General features: G+C 35.6%; 2 protein-coding genes across 3 annotated transcripts in view; one reads left to right on the top strand and one right to left on the bottom strand.

Moving 5' to 3' along the window:
• Window positions 1–20642, top strand: part of LOC101719498 (olfactory receptor 5P1) — a 104043-nt gene that overhangs the window by 11406 nt on the left and 71995 nt on the right. The gene's annotated exons all lie outside the window — the stretch shown is intronic.
• Window positions 9193–10135, bottom strand: LOC101700184 (olfactory receptor 10T2-like). Its single transcript, XM_004851769.3, has one exon. It carries the CDS (start codon window positions 10133–10135, stop codon window positions 9194–9196), a length of 942 nt encoding a protein of 313 aa, XP_004851826.1. The 3' UTR covers window position 9193.

Genomic DNA, 20642 nt, shown 5'->3' on the forward strand with positions numbered 1-20642 from the left:
AGAGGATCAAAAATCTTTAAAGAGAGGGAACACTGAATTGTCCTCAGTATTGGGCTGGATATTTGGAATTACAAATACAATACAGCCTCTGGTGAAATTTTCAATTGACAGAGGGATATAAATAAATAGAGTGTTCTCCATTCCACTTTCAATATAGTTGCTTATTGGTATCTAATTTAAGAATTCCTTTTATGTCCTAAACAATGCCTAAGTTTAAACAAATATGAAAATACACAATTTTTCTACATAAGTGAGATCATACAGTTTTTGAACTTTATTCCTTTCTACACTTAGCAAGTATTTCCAAAGGAGTGTGTATAAAATCATGACATTCATTTTTGTAGCTGTATTGTAATTTATCGATGAGACACTTATTTTATTTTTAAATTCCCTTGAGCTATTGTTTTACTTTAAAAAATGTATCATAGTATGTGATTTATTACAAAATTTTTCTGTAATTTCTAGATCCATTAAAGTACCTATATATTTTAAATTGAGATATAATGTTTAAAATAATTATTTTTATTCTTTGTTTTACCACAGTTTTTACCTTAAGTGACAAGCTAATGACCCCAATCCTATCTGTGAAGTGAATTTTCACTGACTGAGAAAGAGATGAGGTATTAAATAAAAACTTAAGGTACACACATGATCCAGAATAAGGATAGTAAAATTATTTCCAATATAATACACTCAATTATAAATAGTGCATATGTGATACATATAACTCATTGTCTTTTCACTTCCACCATTGCCTTATTGTTATAATTAAAAAATTATATTTATACCTCCCTCCTTCTAGCCCTTATTCCTTCCCTCTTGTCTAATAATAGTCAATGGATACTTATTTACAATTTTTGTTTTTGATTTTTTTCTATTACAAATAAAACTGGAATAGGCATTCATATGCATATATATGTATAAAGGATAATCACTAGGAGTGGAGTTTGGGTCAAGGTGTGTATATTCAACTTTTTCTTTCAGTAGCAACTGACAAGTTAAATCAACTCTTTGATATACATATTGCAATTATGATTCAGTTTTTCACTTGTCCTTTAATGTATTGTACTTGGTATTGGTAGTACATTGCATCTGGCATGGCATTTTTTTCTTTGTGCTATGCAATGAGTTTTAAATGCTTTGATGCCAGATCTTTTCCATTCTGAATTCTGATCTTTGTGACATGGTTAGATAAACACTTCTCAATTTATTATCATTTAAATTATCTCATTTCATATTAGATATTTATTGAATTTCATTTTTACATTGTTAATCTATCTGTAATTTAATTATAATATAAATAATGAGGTAATCAATTCTTTTTATTTATTTCTTTAAATGGCTAGCCAGATGTCTTAATACAACTTTTGGTGAAATACCTCTGATAATTCTGTTGATTTAAAAGTCCTGCCTCATTGTATACTAAAATATCTTTAGGTGCTTTGATCAGTTTCTGATTTTTTTTTTTTGCTGTCTCTTCTAGAGCAGACCAAACATTTAAGCAAAATAGTTGTGTAATTCTTTTTAATGCCTGGTAGGAATTTTTTTTGCTATTCTTACATGCATATTTTTCAGATGACCTTTAGTATTATAATATTAAAAAAAAATCAAGCTGGGGGTCTTTTGGGCAAGGAATTTCTGGGTTCTATTGCCTGGAAAATGATTTAGAAGAAGTAGATAGCATGGACTATGGGTATACACATTCCTTTGGCTTCATAGATTCTTTGCCCCATGGGATACAATGCAGTAGGAAATGTCTCAAAGTAGCTCTAAAAATGGTGAAAAGGCAGGGTTCATTTATGTTTGGATCAAATATAAGACTGCCTGTGAGTGATAAAAAGATGTGGCTAGAAATGCATGTCTGGGCTAGATAACTGACAGTCTGATATTCCATTTTAAAGACTTTAGTTTGTAACCTGAAGGAAGTAGTCAGCCTTTGAAATTAACTTTGATGATTATTGGAAGATGGAAGAACCCCAGAAAATGAACGATGGATCTAAGGGGAGCGTTTTAGGTACAGTAACAACTGAGCAAGGAATTGAGTCAGAAGAGCTCAGAGAATGTGCAGGGGACTGTGAGATATTTTGAGTAAAAGCTAGTACATATGGAAGAGATTAATGGGAGGCAAACTGGATGGGATAGGATGTGGCATATTGTGAAGAACCTTGAAGCCCAGGGAGATTTAATAATTAGTTTAGTAGTGAACATGGACCCATTAAACATTTGAGCAGTAGAATGACGACCAATTCTCAGCTTTCAGGGTTAGAGGGCTTTTAGGGTTCAGACTTAATCTGGAAGCGTGTGTGGGATAGATTGAAGAGAGTGGGCCATCAGTAGGGATACCAGCTGGATATTTTCCATGTGAGAGGGATAAGGATTTGCACCAGGGAAGGAAGGTAGGAAGGAAGAAATGTTATAGAGTCTGTATGGCTTGGCAAATGACTGAAATGCTGAATCTTCAAACCTGGGAGACTAGGATAACGATGATGTGAGAATTGACAGTTTAATTTTATATATCTTTCAAAAGGAGATCTGACACATTTTACACACACACTCATATGTGCACATACATACTAAAATTAATATCATAGTGTTCAAAAGTAAATGAAATGGAGAGGAAAAAAGGAAGCAAAACTTGGCAGTATATTTGCTTACTAATGGTGCAGTGAGGTCATGATGTTAGTAGACACAGAAATAAAGGTAGAATTGAATTAGCTGAATGGCATATGCCACTGCAGTTAGAACTAGGGATTTTGATTTGGGAGTCACTGATACATAAATGACAGGATGAGACATGAGAAATAAGTGAAAGCTAGGTTTAAGATCTTTAGGAAAAATGTGTTTTTAAGGGCTCATAAGAGAAGTCAGCAGGGGAGAAAAGATGCCATAAATGTTCAGGCTAGGTCATATCAGTGAAGAGTAAGCCTTTTAAATACAGGCATTCCAGAAACCCCTGGCTTATGGTGGATGTCTCCTGTTTCATGGTGGTCTTATCTCTCTCAATAATAACTTAAAACCAAGTCTTGAGATCCTCAGGCATGTCACTTAAACGATCTTACTCAGTATAATGTTACTTATAAAATGTCATTTACGGTTCTATGCTATATAAAGGTGGCAAAATATTCTTTTGGATTCATTTCTAGAATTGGTCAAGCCTTCTTACCACCATTCAGATTATAATAGTTCCCACTTCAAATAGACATGGAAAGGTTTAGTATCGCTAGAAGAGGCACAAAGTTAGTGTGTAGACACTAACTTTATTTAACCGCCCTTGTATCACAGTAAATTTTTACTGTTAGCTATTATTGATGTGATTTCACATTTGCCTGTAAAATTTCTAAGAATTGGTTGATGGTTTCTAATTTGAAGGTCTTAAAATATTCCTGTTCCATTAGCTAAGTGTTTACTCATCATTTATCATGTAGAAAAGTTTTTTTGTATTCCAAAATACTTCTACTTGAATTAATTTCCAAGTTTGAGGATTACCAATAATATCAATGGTTAATCTAATTGTTCTTAGAACATTACTAGACCCGATGACAAATTCTAGTAAAAACAAGGAAATAAATCTCTAATAATAAATATTTGACCTTTGATTTTCTTCTGAGAGGAAATTTGTGGTCCCCTTCAAAAGGAAACTGTGACTACTGAGATTTAATGAACTCCTAAACTAATGTCAATTGCTGGTGGTTATCTGAATACTTTTAATGGGCCAAGATAATTCTATCATCTTACTTAATATATAATTGTTAATTGTCTCAGAAAAATGAGACATAAAAATGTTCAGTAATTTGCCCAATTCACAAGTCAGTAAAGCCTGAATTTGAAAGCAAGTTGTCTAATTGCAGAGCTCTCAACCTAAATGATACCATCTCCCCATTTATCAGTTGTCAGTATTTATTTACTTCATATTTTTTTCCTTGAAAAGTTAGACTTCTATGGAAAAATTTTAGGCACACTGGGGTGAGTTCAATTATAGTTCCTCTTCATTTGCCCAGTCACTTTTGACATTTAATGTTGCATTTCATCAATATATTCAACGTTTGATAATTCAAAATGTTGTTTTGTGTTCCTTACCATTAGTCATTATGTGTGAAACATTCAAACAATTTTGTTGAGTAACCTAAGAAATATTTTTAACCTTGGGAGATGGACAGACCATTAACTATTGTGAGAATTTGATGAAAGATTAGTATCCATTTCTAGGAAAGTTTCACTCATCCAAAATTTTGTATCCAATTTCAGAGTCTTCAAGAGTTTACCAGATTACTGCTCTGGCTGCCTCATAGAATAACACACTGGCAAGGAAAAAAGAAAAATAATCTCATCTTTTCCCAGTGAGAGTTAACCATCCTTCCCATTCAATCTCTGTCAGAAGAGAGACACCCCATTGTCTCACAGTCCCAGAACTGGCTGGTGTGTGATTTTTGCTACTGTAGTCTTAGAAGTGAATACAACTTACCAAGCACCTGTCCAACAGTTAGTCAGGATTCCTGATGCCTTGAAAGCATCCACTGAATGTATTTCCTGTTTGACAAACAAGTCTCTCTTCATGTCTGATTGGAAGGCTTTGTTCTTATGTTCCACATGGACAAACCTGAGTATTTATAAAGTTAAAATGTAATGAGTCCTCTATATTCTGTTATTCCAGAGTTTCCTAGGTACCAGGGGACCACTTTATATAGAGTTCCCATGAGATACTTTCCATTTGAATTAAATTACTCTTGGGAATTAAAATCCCTGAATCATTCTGGTGGCTAATGATGAGTCAGCTTGTGATGCTTTGGTGCCTGTTCCCAGAATGCCTGTCAAGTCCAGAACTTTTGTGTTATGCTAAGATACAGCTATCTTGCCCTTGCTGGAACATCTGCCATAGGTGACTTTGAAGAAGCAGTTGGGGTGAGGGTCCCATGTATGTTTTACAGAGGCTGGATAAGATTATACAAAGATTGTAGACTTAGATACACATACTGAACATTTTTGCTTGCAGTAAAAAGATGGTCTTGGTATGCTTATTTATCACAGCAGATAGAGAAAAGTAGCTTTCATTTCTCTTACAGTTATGTGTTTCCTACTGGATTAAATTGGGGAATAAAATCATACTCAAAGTCAGGGCCTAGAGTAAATGTTCTAATGGTTGCCTGCTCCTCTTTCCCTGTCTTTCTCCCTTCTCCATTTCTCTCTGGATTGCAATTGGGCCAGTGATTTAGCTCAGTGATTCTGCTGCCTGCCTCACAAGTGCAAGGTCCCAAGTTCGATCCCTGGTACAAAAAATAAATAAATAAATAAATAAATTGGGCCAGTCAATGCTTGTCAGTGTGCTTAGAGTCAATTTCTCAATGCATCCGGTCTTTCCTAGTGGCCTAGGGAAAAAAGGATTAGAACATAGTTCTCTAGGCCCTTAAAATACAACACATATAGTCCTCAACTTGGCATTCAGGGCAGGGCAGAGCTTTTTCAAATTATCTCTTAGAATTTCCCAAATTTGTTAATTCACTCTGAAGAGGGGGAAACTGGAAGAGAAGTATGTTTGGGTCAGACCTAAAGTGTAGATGTAGTGACCTTTTCTAGTAAATTTTGCCATTTTGTGTAACTTGTAATGGGTAGATCTGTTATTTTCCATTCTGGTAAGAGTGGAACATTTCTAGGCTAAGCATGTTGGAGAGTGAAAGGTAAATTTGATTTGCTAACTGAAGAAGTCTATGATTTTTCAAATGGTATATTTGATCCCAGACAGGTTATTTTATTATTATTTGTTTTGAGGCAGGGTCTCACTATGTAGTTTAGGCTGCTCACTATGTAGCCCAAGCTGGCCTCGAACTGACAGAAAGCCTCCTGCCTCAGACTCCCAAGTGCTTGGATTACAGGCAAGTGCCACCACGCCCAGCATCCAACCAGGTTATTTTCACAAGCAAGGGGACCTTTTTTCCTGGAGTCCCTATGACTGTACACTTATCTTGAGTTGTGACTAAGGGAGTGGGAGTAAAAGACAGAGGCAGAGAATCAGCTGAACTACTGCCACCTACGTCACATTTTACCTCTATCATTTCACTGTCTGTTCCAGGTTCAGATGATAATCGATGTACTTTTCAGAAAGAACTGACTTTTCTATGGAACTCTTATCCCCTAATGATACAATTATAGGAACTGAATATCTGCTAGATGACACTGAGTCTTGTGTGGGTGAGTACCAGAACAGGGAAAAAGATGGGAGAAACTGACAACGTGTGCCCCAGTGAGGCACTTCTGAGCCAATACTACACTTCATCTTCTTGCTCAGCAAAACTAGAAAAGAATAATTCTTAATTCAGGAGTGTCAGATAGTTACCAGTGAGATTCTAAAGAAGAGGAAATTGTTTTGAAGAATCCTTTGAGTCATGAGATTTACTTCTAGTTTTTAAGAAGGAGGTATAGTCGAGGAGGATACACATAGGGTTCACACATTCAACTGGGGATACTCTTTGATTAAGAGCATTTCCCAGATTACAGAATCTTGGTGATGTTAATTCCTCAGGGTGGTGACCATTAAAAGTGCCAGAGCTCAATGAGGGCTACTTTGTTCTACCACAATGAGGATCCATAAGGATTTGTTGATTCTTTGGCAAGACTGAGTTGCTGGGTGCCCTCATTACTATATTCCTTGTATTTGGTTTAAAGCTCAAGTATTTTGCTATAAAACAAGATAGCAATAGATTCTGATATCTTTTTGGTTAGGAGTTCCTTCAACAAGGCAATTTTTAATGCATAGTTAATGTCTTCTCTATAATATAGTTGGTCCTCTGTGTTTATGGTTCTGCACCTGTGGAGTAATCAAGTTGAAACTATTTGAAAAAAATTATATTTGTATTGAACATGTACAGACTTTTCCAGATCATTATTCCCTAAACAATATTTCCTAAACAGTTATTTGCATAACATTTACTTTCAATTAGCTATTATAAATAATCTTATGATGATTTAAAGTATCATGATTTAAAGTGTGGGTAGGTTATATGAAAATACACAATTTTATATAAGGCACTTGAGTATCCATGGATTTTGGTATCCATGGGAGATCATGGAACCAATTCCCCATGGATACCAAAGGGTGACTGTATATATAAGGTTAAGATTAATGACATCCTTGTCTCTCTGATGGTCAATTATCTGGGGATATGACATGAATTACAGGTGTATTGGCTTGACTGAAGGGATGGGCAGAAATAGTGTCTCACCAATGAGTCCTCGGGGGCTTGGTCTTCTATTCTGTACCTGGTCTTCATCTCTAAAATTTGTAGATGTGAATCCCTCATCTGATCTTCAAACTCAATATTGTCTCTAAAACTGACTATGAGCCAATTTTTCTCTGTTCCCTGAGGAATCATTAAAGCATCTACTCTAAGCCAAGCAATCTAAACCCAAAGTCTAGTTTCAGGTAAACAACTTTCAGATAGATGGGAAGCAATTGTCCTAATGACCTTGAAAATGTGTTGACTTATGCTTGCAATAAGTCATGCACTGTTTCAGATCAGAGCCTGCATGCTATTAGAACTGGATAATAATGATAATAAGAGTAACAGTAATAGGTAGTAGTAGTAAATTAGTTCTAGTTTTGTGATTAAAGTGGTAACTCTGAAATCACATCAAAGGGATTGGAATCCAAGCTCACCTACTTATCATCTTAGGCAAGTTACTTTACCTCTCTGTGGTTCTATTTCCTCCACTGTCAAATGGAGACAACAACTATACTTTTCAAAGATTTGTTGAAAATATTAAATTAATTAGAATATTAAAAATATTTATATGTGTTACTGTCTTCTTAGTATCTAATGTGTAGTGAGCACTTATGCTAGTTACTATTCTAAACTCTTTACATATATTACTTAGTTTCATCATCAAGATTTCTATTATCTTCACTATATAGACAAGGAATTTGAATATTTAATGTTATGCAACTTGACCAAGGACACAAAGTAAATAAATGAATGGCTGAAGTGGGATCTGAAACAGGTATGCTGAGCCCAGAGCTCATATTTTCTTTATGCTTTTCTGTCTCCTATCAATGTTAAGGTGCTTTTAAAATGATGTTATCTACAGCACATTTACTTATAAGATCATATTTAAAGATCTAACTCCTTTTGTAATGGTACTGTATAAATGATGAAGGAACAATAAAACTAAAAACTCTCATCCATATGATTTACTCCAGTGAACAATATATTGCTATTTTGCATGCAATACTAACTTATACAAACATTACTAAGAGTGTGTGCAAGCCAGTCAGTAAGCCACAGAAACAGAGTCTGGATATTTTTAGATCATCAGTCATCAGGAAAACTGGAAAATCAGGCTCAAGTCCCTGTGAAGGGCTGGCCAAGTGAGGGCGCTGGTGCAGCTGCTGCTGAAAACCAGGGGCTGTAGACTGAGTGCTATCCCTGCTATATGCTGGATGCAAGGGTTATGACATCAACCTTGCTGTCCCAGGAACTTGATCTCAGTGCTCCACATATGCTGCTAGAATCTTGCGCTGCATCTTTGATGGACTCAATTTTTATTTCCTTGAAGATAGAAATATTCCTCTGATTTCCTATGTTGGCTGGGGTGACTAGTTCCAGGATCCTCCACTGGGACTTTTCCATGAAATATCCCTATTCTAAGGATACAGGAGCCAATATGGAATGCTTTTTACAGTTGTTGACCAATTTCATCTAAATTATAAATTTGGGGGCCTTGGGGCCCATAATGTTGGAGTTCAGTCAAAATTCTGCTTACAACTGATTCCTATAAAGGTTTCTCTCTGATTGGGGGACTTCAGTGTACTAGTCCTCTAAAGATTACTGTAGCTCAGAGGTCAGTAAACAGTCTGGCTAAGAAGAAATCCACTCTAACCGAAATCCCCAATCAGTGTACTGCTGTTCAAATGTTAGACAATATTATGATTTTCTTCTTTCTCTACAGTCAACTGCTATTATGAAAATACTGTGTTCAAAACATGTTTGTAGTGTTTCTTACACGCACATGTGTGTATATCTCATAACATGTGAAAATATTTAAAAATTATATCCTGTTTGTAGAAACATAGTAAAGCAAGGATATATCAGATTAGATAATATAGTACTTCAATTTATTTGTGTAAAAGTTATTATTTTTATTAGATGTATTTCACTTTCTTATTAAGCTGTTCAATTTTAAAAAATATCCAGGGCTATTTTATTTACCACCTAGAAATAAACCTATGGCCATTCTCTAGTACTTTCCATAGGGCCACTTGCATCTCTTTGTTCCGTAGGCTGTAAACAATGGGGTTAAGCAGAGGGGTCAGCACTGTGTATGTCACAGCCATCAGCATGTCTTCACGGAAGGAGTCACTGCTCTTGGGTCTCAAATAGATATAACAAGCGAATCCATAGTGTATACACACCACAGTGAGGTGGGAGGAGCAGGTGGAGAAGGCCTTATACCTCCCCTTTGCAGAAGGCATCTTCACAACTAAAGACAAAATGAAGACATATGAAATTACAATTAAAATAAAGCTGCCCACTAACACAAAGGCACAGAGCATAAAAATAGCCATTTCATGGAAGGATGTATAATCACAAGCAAGGTTGGCCACAGGCAAGATGTCACAGAAGAAATGCTGGACAGTGTAAGAGTCACAAAAAGAGAAGGTGAATATAATGATGACAATGGATAGTGAAACCAGGAACCCAACTATACAAGAAGCCATTATAAGCTGAAAGCAGATCTTTTTGGTCATCAGCATGGGATAATGCAGTGGGTTGTGGATGGCAATGTATCGGTCATAGGACATGGCGGCTAAAATGAAGCAGTTATTTCCTCCCAAACCAAAGAAGAAAAACATCTGCGTGGCACACTCAGGAAGAGAAATAGTCTTGCTATCTGACAGCAAGTCCACTAACATGCGGGGAATGATAACCATAGTGGTACAGGTTTCAGAAAGGGAGAGGCCAAAGAGGAAAAAATACATTGGGGTGTGCAGGTTGTGATTGAGCTTGATGGCTACCATTATGGACACATTTGCAAGTAGGATTGTCACATGGGAAGAGAAAATCACCACAAAGAGTAGGTTCTGTAGTTCTGGGAAACTGGAAAATCCCCATAGAAGGAATGCACGCTCTGTGGTGTGGTTTTCCATCCTTCTGGTGGCAGTATTTGACTCCCAGGTGTATATGTGCTTGACACCAAGGCTCACTTCTTCAGCACTGATGTCACCTGGAGTTTAATCAAGGGCACCTGTACAAGTGTAAGATAACTCCTAATGAAGGGTCCTGAAAAAAGAGAGTCAAATGCACCTGGCTATAAGAGTCTGAGTGAGGTGGAGAATTATTCTATTATGAGGATCATTGTACCAGAGAGTGGGCCCAAATATCTTCCCAGATTGTCCTAAAAAACTGTTCTTCATCTTGCTTTTTCTCCAATCAGGATCTGCATAGAAAAGGGAAAACATGAACAACAGTATTTGGTTCTCATCCAGTGGATTTTGTGAGGCCATATTTTTCAAATATGTTTTGTAATCTAATGGTACACTGGCACTCAAGATTAAATGAATAAAATAATTCAGTCATTGAAGTTATTTCAGATTAATATAACATTTAAATATTTTGGAGGAATCAGTGAAAGTTTCTGAAAGTACTTTGATGTTTTCCTCTATACAATCCCATTTACATCAGAGCTCCTTACCATGCAGTAACTTCGTGGAGATAATTGAGAAAATAACTCAATCAGATAAATAGATTTAACATGCACTTTCTACTGGCTAGAGATCCATGATAATATTTAGTGGCTGTGATATACTACATAAGTAGTTTGTAATAATCTAGTTTCATATTAATACTTTTAAAGTTCCCAAGAGCCTCTCATTGAAATTGTTTCAAACTGCCTACTAAAATATGGATTAGCTTGCAGTCAAATGAATTTGAAGGTACTGTCTCATGACAAAATGATATATTTTGGTCATGATATACTTATCAACTCTTGTGTTTCTTTTAGCAGAATCTCCAGAATATTTTCTAGCTGGTATACTTATTAGGTAGTTTGTTTTGCAGTACAACCTGGAAATAATAAAATTAAATACTTCAAATCATTTTACCAAGTCATATTTCTACTTAATTTGTTTGTTAAACAGTCAATCCATATGAGAAATATGGGGAAAGAGTGATATGAAGACTCTCCGTCGAATTTTGATTTTACCTTCAGTCACTGTTAAAGGTAAAGAAAAAATAAGAAGAAAGCAAGGGTGGAAACAGAAGAAGTGGGGGAGAGAGGGAAAAGAAGAAGCTGGATGGAAATCATTCTCTGTATGATTCACAAAAGTTAAAGAAAAAAAAGAGGAAAGACAAAACTATCATTATTTGAAGAATTGCTGTTTTCTCATTGCAATTGCAGTTTGGGATACAGAATATAAAAGGCATACTGGCATTGAAACAGGCATAAGGATCAATGGAACAGAATAGAGCAGGCACATTTACTATTTGATCTTTGACAAAGGGGCCTAAAACACACATGGAGGAAAGATAGTATCTTTAATGAATGGTACTGGAAAAACTGACTATTCACGTGCAGAAAATTGAACCTAGACCCATATCTCTCACCATGGAGTAAACTAAAATAGAAATGGATCAAATAACTTTAAAACAAAAAAACACTTAACCTGCTGGAAGATAAGATAGGTAAAACTCTTGAAGTCATAGGCATAGGCAAGGACTTTCTGAACAGAACCCAGGTAGCATAGGAAATGGTACCAAGAATCAACAAATAGGATTTTATCTAATTAAAAAGCTTCTTCACAGTAAAATGAACAACGAACAGGGCTGGGGATTTGGCTCAGTGGTTCTGCTGCCTGCCTCGCAAGCGCAAGGTGCCTAGTTTGATCCCCGGTACCAAAACCAACCAACCAACCAAACAAACAAAAAGCCCAAAAAGAAACAGCAAACAAGGTAAAAAGACAACTTGCAGAATGGAAAAAAATTTTTGCCAGCTATTTTCAGACAGAGAGCAGATATCTAGCATATATAAAGAACTCAAAAAAATTAGACCTCCAAAATAAAAGATCCAATAAAAAAATGGGTAACTGAAATGAATAGACATTTCTCAGAAGAAGTACAAATGGCCAATAAATACTTGAAGAAATGTTCACAATCACTGGCCATTACAGAAATGTGAATTAAAACAGCAGTGAGATTCCAACTTACTCTAGAAAACATAGCCATCATCAAAAAATCAAAAAATAACAAATGCTGATGAGGATGCTGGGAAAAAAAGAATGCTTCTGCATTGTTGGTGGGAATGTAAACTAGTACAACCAATATGGAAATAAAAAAATCAAAAAACTAAAATGAGAATTTCCACTGACCCAGCTATTCCTCTTCTAGGTACCATCCTGAAAGAGTTAAAGACATCATATTACAGTGATACATGCTTATCCATGTAAGACCAGCATAATCCATAATTGCTGTATCTTGGAAGCAGCCTATATGTCCACCAACAGATGAGTGGATAAAGAAAATGTGGTTTTACACATAATGGTACACTCCTCTGCCATAAAGAAAGATAAATTTGAGTCATTTGTAAGAAAATAGACACCCCTGGAGACCATAATGTTAAGTGGAGTAAATCAGACACACAAGCTTAAATCTCACATGATTTCTCTTATGTGAGAAACCTAAATTATGATAAAGAGTAAAATAAAAAATAAATAGTAGGAAGCAGGATGATAGATCAAGGGGATCAAGAAGTGGAGGGATTAGGGATGGAGGAAGAGAAAGGATATGGAAAAGAGAATTAAGATGTTTTATATACACATACCAACTCTACATAGAAATGTAAGCATTATGTACTACAGACATGTACTAATAGAAACAAAAAACTGAAAAACAAAGAAAAGACTGTAAAAACAATCATTCCAGGGAAGCAGTAATTATTTAAATTGAGAATGAGCTAGAAAAGTTTCTGGGGTTAGACATTGCTCTTTTATATAATCCTTACAAGCTTATGTGGTGGGAATTATCACTCACATTTTACAAGAGATGAAAATAAGAGACAAAGTGGTTAAGTGAGTCTCAATGATCATGAGTTAATTCAGCATACACTGACTAAATGTTCATAATGTGCCAGACAATTCATTACATGGGAAACTCGATGTGGAACCAGACATATAGGATTCCTGTGGTGTGGGAGAGCATGACAATTGTTTATACAGTCAGGAAAACCCTCTGTGAGGAGGTGAAACACTCAAATGCAGAATGGGATGACAAGATGCAAGCAACTCATAAAGATCAGGGGAGAGAACATTGCAGGTAAAGGGAACAGGTAATACAAAGACCCTAAGAGTGGCAACAAATCTATTCAGTCTTCAATCAAGACTCATGTGGCTTATCTTTGAGTGCCACATAGACTTTTTCCTCTGAGGGTCTCCCATTCTATTTACCTCTAAAGGAAAATCTCTTCCTTTTCTGTTGCTTCAGCTACCAATTACCTTCTGTGACTCTATATTCAGATCTTAAGAAAAGAGACGCTAAGGGGCCAGGGATTTAGCTCAGTGGTTTCGCTGCCTGCTGCGCAAGCACAAGGACCCGAGTTCTATCTCTGGTACCAAAACAAAAAAAAAAGAAAAGAGATACTAGGCCATTCCTCTAGTACATTCCAATGGCAGAATTCCTCTAAGTTTTGAATACAAGATTTTCAGAGCAAAACTGGCTATATCCCCTATCTTGTATTTCTTATTTAAGTTATTTATAGATGTCAGTGAAGTATCATGACTCTAGATTTTTGGCTCTTCTCATTGTTACACTCAAATAAGTCTCTTCCAGGTTTCCATGTGTCTGTATTCTTTATGCTTGATTTTAAATTCCCTTTGTTATTGGCTTGGGTCTTTCCCGTAGGGTGAATATGTCACCTCCTACTGTCTCTTAGTCACAAGCCTCTTACATGTTCAGTTCTTTCACCACACTATGGTCAGATGCTAGATTCCTAATTCAGGATATATGAAGTCATTAATAAGGTAAAAAAAATAGTGAACAGCTATATCCCAGTATGAAGTTCGATGCTCTTCACAAACTGATAGCAAGATACTTCTGGCTCAGCTTCTATCACGTCTCTATCTGCTCTCAAGACGTATAATAGTACCCTTTACTTTCCAAACACATCCTGATCCCTTACACTGTTAGGGCTTTGTATATGGTACTCTCTCTGCCTAAGTTTTCCTTCTTCAACTTTACTTCCTATCAGACTCTTGTACATTTTTCAAGTCCTTGCTTCAATTCATTTGATGACTCATTCTTGGTTGTATAATCTATATTTTCTAGATACTAGAATCCTAAGTGAACATGTTTCCTTCATTTTACTCTATCATTCATTTAGATTTTTGCAAAACCCTCTAGCCTCTCACTTCCATAATTCACCTAATATAAGCCTTTCTATATAAAATCTATCATGTCATATTCCTTCATTATAGATGTCTTTTGGATTGCCTTTGCTTATATGCTAGGTAATTCCAATAAGTTCTAATCATTATTGGATTTTTCAATTACAGTCTCATATATCCTCATAGCTATGCTACCCTGAGAGATAAGTGGTATTGAAATTATCTTGTTTATAATGAGAAAACTATAGCTCAGAGAGGTAATTGATTTGCCAAAATAATACAGGTGGTGAGTGTGCCTGAATAGTATATTTACAGCGAGCCATCGAGAGTCTGAAGAATGACTTGCTCGCTAGATGACTGTAACTCCCTTCTCCAGCTGCAAGTGCTCTAGCGTAAGTTCAGGGTCTCATGTATCCAATCTCATTTCATGCTGCTAATCTCCCTTATATGAGAAACGTCCCACTGTTTCCCAAGTAGATCATGCCCTTTCCTGGTCCTTCTACTTTCCACATATTTTTCCTACTTGCAATGCCTGTTTTGCCCTTTTCTCCACGCTAAACATCTGACTTGAGAAAACCATTCAAATGTCACTTGTCCTGGGAAGACTCTCTGAATCTCCCTGGCGGTGTTAATCATTCCTACCTCTAGAGTCCCATCCCTTTTGTTGTAATGAGATTAAAAAATGTTTTTTTTTCAGGCCGGGGATTTAGCTCAGTGATTCTGCTGCCTGCCTCATAGGTGCAATGTCCCAAGTTCAATCCCAGGTACCAAAAAAAAAAAAGTTATTTTCACAAGCTTGACCTCTACATGAGATTAGGCAGAGAGCTGTTTTAAAGTGTTGTGTCCTCCATCTTACAGATTAAGCCTAGTGCATTTAGGCTTTTGATCAAGATTAGAGCAGTGATGTAGGAATATAATGGAATCTCATATTCCCTACAAATCCTTCTATGATTATTGTGTTAATGCATTTATTTTCTTGCCAGTACATTCTTTGATAGACTTAGCATTTATTTTATTTTGATAGGTACTGAAAATATTTAGCTGTTCTCCAAATGGATTTTAAGAATAATGGTATTTAGTAATGTGAATGCATGTATAGGTCCTTTCCTCATTCTTGTCGTGTTCAATTTATGAATGGTGAACAAATAAACAAGGCAACAGAAACTTCTGAAAACTCTAGCAGTGACTATTTAGAGCCCAGAAGAATAGAACTACTTTTGCTTTCTAGATGCTATCCCTATTTGTTACAGAATCAAAACATGTTTGATCTATCCAAGTGGTCTTCTATTAATAGGCATATCAGAATTGGTAGGTGAGCTTTGTCAAAACGATCCTCTTCTACTCTCACCACAAGTTTTTTGTAATTCTTTCCAAGGAGAGAAAACTCAGGAGTATCAGGGTATGTGTGGCTTGAATAATCTTAATTAATGATTTTTGGTTAAAAACCTTTGATATTTATGGTACTTTTCATATTTGTTGCAGTAAGTTCTACCTTCCACATACTATTTAAGGACACCAGTGATAGAAGATAGGTCAGTACGATATTATTGTCATTCATCATAATGGCTCTGGCAACAGTGGATAGCAAGATGCCTATAACATTGTGCCAGACTTTCTATTTTTTTTGCTCAAAATTTACCCTCTTTCTACATTGACTTCTGTTGCCCTATTCTCCAGTTCTTTAAAGCTTCCCATGTGATTTTCTTGGTTTCATTCTAAGAATAATAAGCATTTAGCTTTCTTAATTTTCCACTTTTCTGTGCCCACAGTTTTTTTGAAACCTTTTACCAAACTATAAATACCAATACACATTTGATTACTAGAAGATATAGAATAATGTTCATTGCAAGGAATGAAATAAGTCTCACGTATCCTTACCTACTAAAGTAGGAGAATCATCTTCTAGCTTTTGAAAAATCATGAGGTAATGAAGCATTGGAGGACTACTTTCACACCTGTGGTGCTGTTTCCCGAAACTGTTCCTGTGACTTTGTATATCTCATAATTCAGGATACACTTTTAATGCTATTTTCTCCCTTTGAATGTCTGTGATAATCTCCCTCTGAAATTAGAGTCTCTTATAATATGAGGGCAGTGTTTTCTCCATTGCTTATGGGTGCATCTCAGAACCATGAAGATTTTAATGAGAGTCCTGGGGCCACTGGAGGCAACTATCTTGAGACTGTTTTCAGTACTGGAAGTTTTGTGTCTGTGGATCTAACATCCAATATCATGTTCACAAAGTGCTCTCTAAACCCTAACACTGATAGAGCTCTATCTTGTTTGGTTTTATTCTTCTGAGTAGCAGTGGGAATGACTGAAAATCAATTTATTAATACATACCCTAGATGTAAATGATTCCCTCAGGCATATTTACTTCCTGAACAATACAACTGATTGATTTTATAATTCTGAAAATTTGCCAAGTCTTTCAGGTTCCTTCTACCCTATTCACACAGCAAAAGAATGGGATGTCATGAGACTATCACCCAGAGAGACAAGAGAAGGTGGATAGAAAGAAGATGAAAACATAGTATGATCATTGTTATTGCTTTCTCATGGGCAACCTTGCTCTAGAAGACAATATTGCAGTTTAAAGAGAATATCCACTTTTATCCAAATCCTCAGTTATTGCAGAGATATTTATGATATCTACAAATAGTTGCTCATTGCCTTTCTCATCATTTTTTCCCTCAAGTTCTTCACTGTCTCTATTTTCTACCTACTGTACTTTGAAGTGTTATCTCTTATATTTGTTCTCAAAGCTATCTTTTAAAAAATTTAAATTAATTACTTTATTTTCTTTTTTGTGGTACTGGAAACTTTTTGTAGCACTCAGGGCCTTTGGACTGAGCTACATACGTCCTCATCCCCCCTTTTTGTATGTTTTGACACAAGGTCTCACTAAATCACTAAATTGCCCTGGCTGGGCTTGAAGGCACGTCCTTCTCCCTCAGCTTCTGGAGTGCTGGGATTGAGGGATATGCCACTATGCTCAGTTAAATTTATTTTTACCTATTACATAAAAACACAGAAATTCTACATATTTATGGGGCACTATGTAACCAAACATTTATTGTTCTGGAAAGCTAATATGACCTTTTATGTTAGTAACCCTTGTGTTTCATTTCTGTAATTTGAAATAACATCTCCTTCAGCCTTCAGAGATTTGTAATGTCTGTTTGAGGTCCCTACTTCCTTCTGTCCCTGGAATCAGGGAACTGTGGATTTGTTTCTTGATAATATAGATTAATTTGGCTTTTCTAGAGTTTTGTAACTTAAAATCACAGATGAAATATTTCATTATATTGGATTTCTTCTTTTTTTTTTTGGTAGCGGGGATCGAACTCAGGACCTTGTGCTTGTGAGGCAGGCGCAGTGCCACTGAGCTAAATCCCTGGCTGTTGGACTTCTTTCTACTGCACAATTATTTTGAGATTCATCCACATCATGTGTTTTAGTAATTTAATTATTTTTATTGCTAAAGAATGTTCCATTAAATGAGTATATCACATTTTAAACATTCATCTGTTTGTGGGCTTTGAGGTTGTTTCCAGTATGAGGCTTTTGTTAACAAATACAACATCTACAAACTTTCAAATAGTCTATGTCTGATATATGTCTTTCATTGTTTTAGGAAATATAAAAAAGCAGGCATCTTGGGTCTTAAGGTGTTGTTTATATTTTTAAGAAATAGCCAATTTTCCAAAAATGACTGTCTAGTTTTATAGTCTCATGGTGCTGTTAAGAATTCCAGTTGCTTTTATAGTGGCACAGTTTGTAATAGTTACAACTTGGAAACAGCCCAATTGCCCATCAACTGGAGACTAAAGAAGAATTTTTAAAGTAAAATGGAGTACTGCTCAGCCATGAATAGTGAGAAACTAGAGACATTTATAGCTAAAAGGATGTACATTGAGGGCATACTCTTAAATAAAATAAATAGGACACACATGTGTAAATATTGAATAGTTTCTCTGGTGTGAAAAACTGAAAGTGTAAATAAGGATCAAGATGTATAATGGATAATGTGATATAGAAAGAAAAGGTGTAAAGGGGAAGGGGAACTGAGAGGGGTAGGGGAAAGGAAAGAGGGGAAAGGAAAAAGTATGAAAAAAGGAAAAACTGAAAACAAAGTTTTTGTAAATAGGGAGGGATGAAGGGGGTGAAGGGAGGGCAGGGGTAGGGGGAAAATTAGAATCAAGATATATCATGTAAAGGTACAATTTCCCAATGATGAATGTCATTGTATTGTATACCTAAAATGTACCAATAAACTTAACGAATAAAAAAAAAGAATTCTAGTTGCTGAAATCTCAATAACATTTGGCATTTTTCTTTAATTTTAGCCATTCTAACAGTTGTGTAACATCTCTTCATCATTTTAATTTGCATTTATCTGTTGACTGGTGGTATAAGTTTCTTCTGACATTGTTACTGGTCATTTGTATATCTCCTTATGTAATACCTATTCAAATATTTCCTTTAGTAAAAAAATAGGTGCTTTGTCCTCTTATTAGTCAGTTCAAAGAGTTATTTACGTATTGTTGTCTTAGTTATTTTTCTTGTTGCTGAGATAAAATGCCTGACACCCAAAATTAAAGGAGGAAAGTTTTATTTAGCTTACGGTTTGCAGAGGTTTCAGTCCATAATTGTCTAGCTTCAAGGCAGGGTGGCACATGGCAGAGGGCAACAGTTCATAGCAGCAGAAGGCAGTAAAAGCAACAAGGGACCTTAACAGTGTCTTTCTGTCCCTTTTATTTTATCCAGACTACTGGGGTTAGGGAGGTGCCAAATCAATCAGTGGACTGATTTAGTACTCACACACCCTGAATCCCAGTGTCATACACTCTAGATTCAGCCACCTTTGAAAAAGCCCTATGAATGCATAAGGCTTGGGCAAACATCTAGACACAAACCATAACAATTGTGTATACAAACATATCATCATGTATATATACTGCAAAGTTTTCCTTTTTCTTTTCTTTTCTTTTTTTCCCTTAAATCCTTTATTGGTACATTTTAGGTATACAGTAAGTTTACATTTATCATTGGGTGGTTGTACCTGTACATGATGTACCTTGGTTCTTATTTTTTCTCCATTACCTGTGCGTCCTTCACCCCCTCCACCCTTCCCTATTTACACAGATTTCGTTTCCATTTTTTTTCTTTTCTCATAATTTTTCCTTTCCTTTCTTCCCCCCCCCCCCCCCGCCATCCCTCCACCTTTGGAACTTTTCCTATTTCAAATTATCAATTATTCATTTTAATCATTTTAATCCTTATTTACACTTTCAGTTTCTCACACTAGAGAAACTATTTGGTATTTACACATGTGTATCCTATTTATTTCACTTAAGAGTGTGGTCTCAATATGCATCCATTTAGCTGTAAATGTCTCTAGTTTGTCATTTTTTATGGCTGAGTTGTACTCAGTTTTGTAAAAAAACCACATCTTCTTTATCCAGATTACAGTTGATGGGCACTTGGGGTGTTTCCAAGCTTTAGCTATTACAAACTGTGCCACTATAAACATGGGTGCACATACATGGCTGTGGTATGATTTTTTTTAATTCTTTGGGGAAGATACCCAGCAGGGGAATAGCTGGGTCAAATGGGAGCTGTAGTCCTAGTTCTTTGAGGTAACTCCATACTGATTTCCAGAGTGGTTGCACCAGTCTTTCTTTCTGTTTTCTGTTTTTTGTTTGAAGAGAAAACATTTAAAATTTTGATGACATCTAATATGTCATATTTATTTCCTTTATCCTAAAACATTTTTATGCTCTAAGGTTATAAAGGTTTTCCATATTTTTATGTGTAAAAGTTTTATAGTTTTATCTTTCATATTTATGTCTATGAGACTTTTTTGGTTAATGTTTATGCTTGCTATGAATTAAGAATTGTGCATCATTTTATCCATATGGATATGAAGTTGTTAAAGTAATATACGCTGAAAAATCCCCATTGAATTGTCCAAAATTAAATGTGTCACTGCACATGTGGATATACCCAATATATACGTGAATCTATTTTTGGACTGCTTTTTGTGCTTCTTTGATCTGTAAATCTATCACTTCACCAATATCATATTGTCTTGATTATTTCAGATTTATGATAAATCTTGAAGTCACGCATTGGAAATCTCCTATCCTTATTCTTTATTTTCGGAAATTTCTCTCACTAATTCTGGTTAGTATGTACATCTATACTATATAAGCCTGTTAATTTATATAAAAAGTGATTGGATAATATTAATCCACATTGCATTGACTCTATAGGT

This window comes from Heterocephalus glaber, unplaced genomic scaffold (assembly GCF_053883595.1).
Source record: "Heterocephalus glaber isolate CG9 unplaced genomic scaffold, H.glaber_assembly_v1.0 deba00001428, whole genome shotgun sequence".
Taxonomy (NCBI): domain Eukaryota; kingdom Metazoa; phylum Chordata; class Mammalia; order Rodentia; family Bathyergidae; genus Heterocephalus; species Heterocephalus glaber.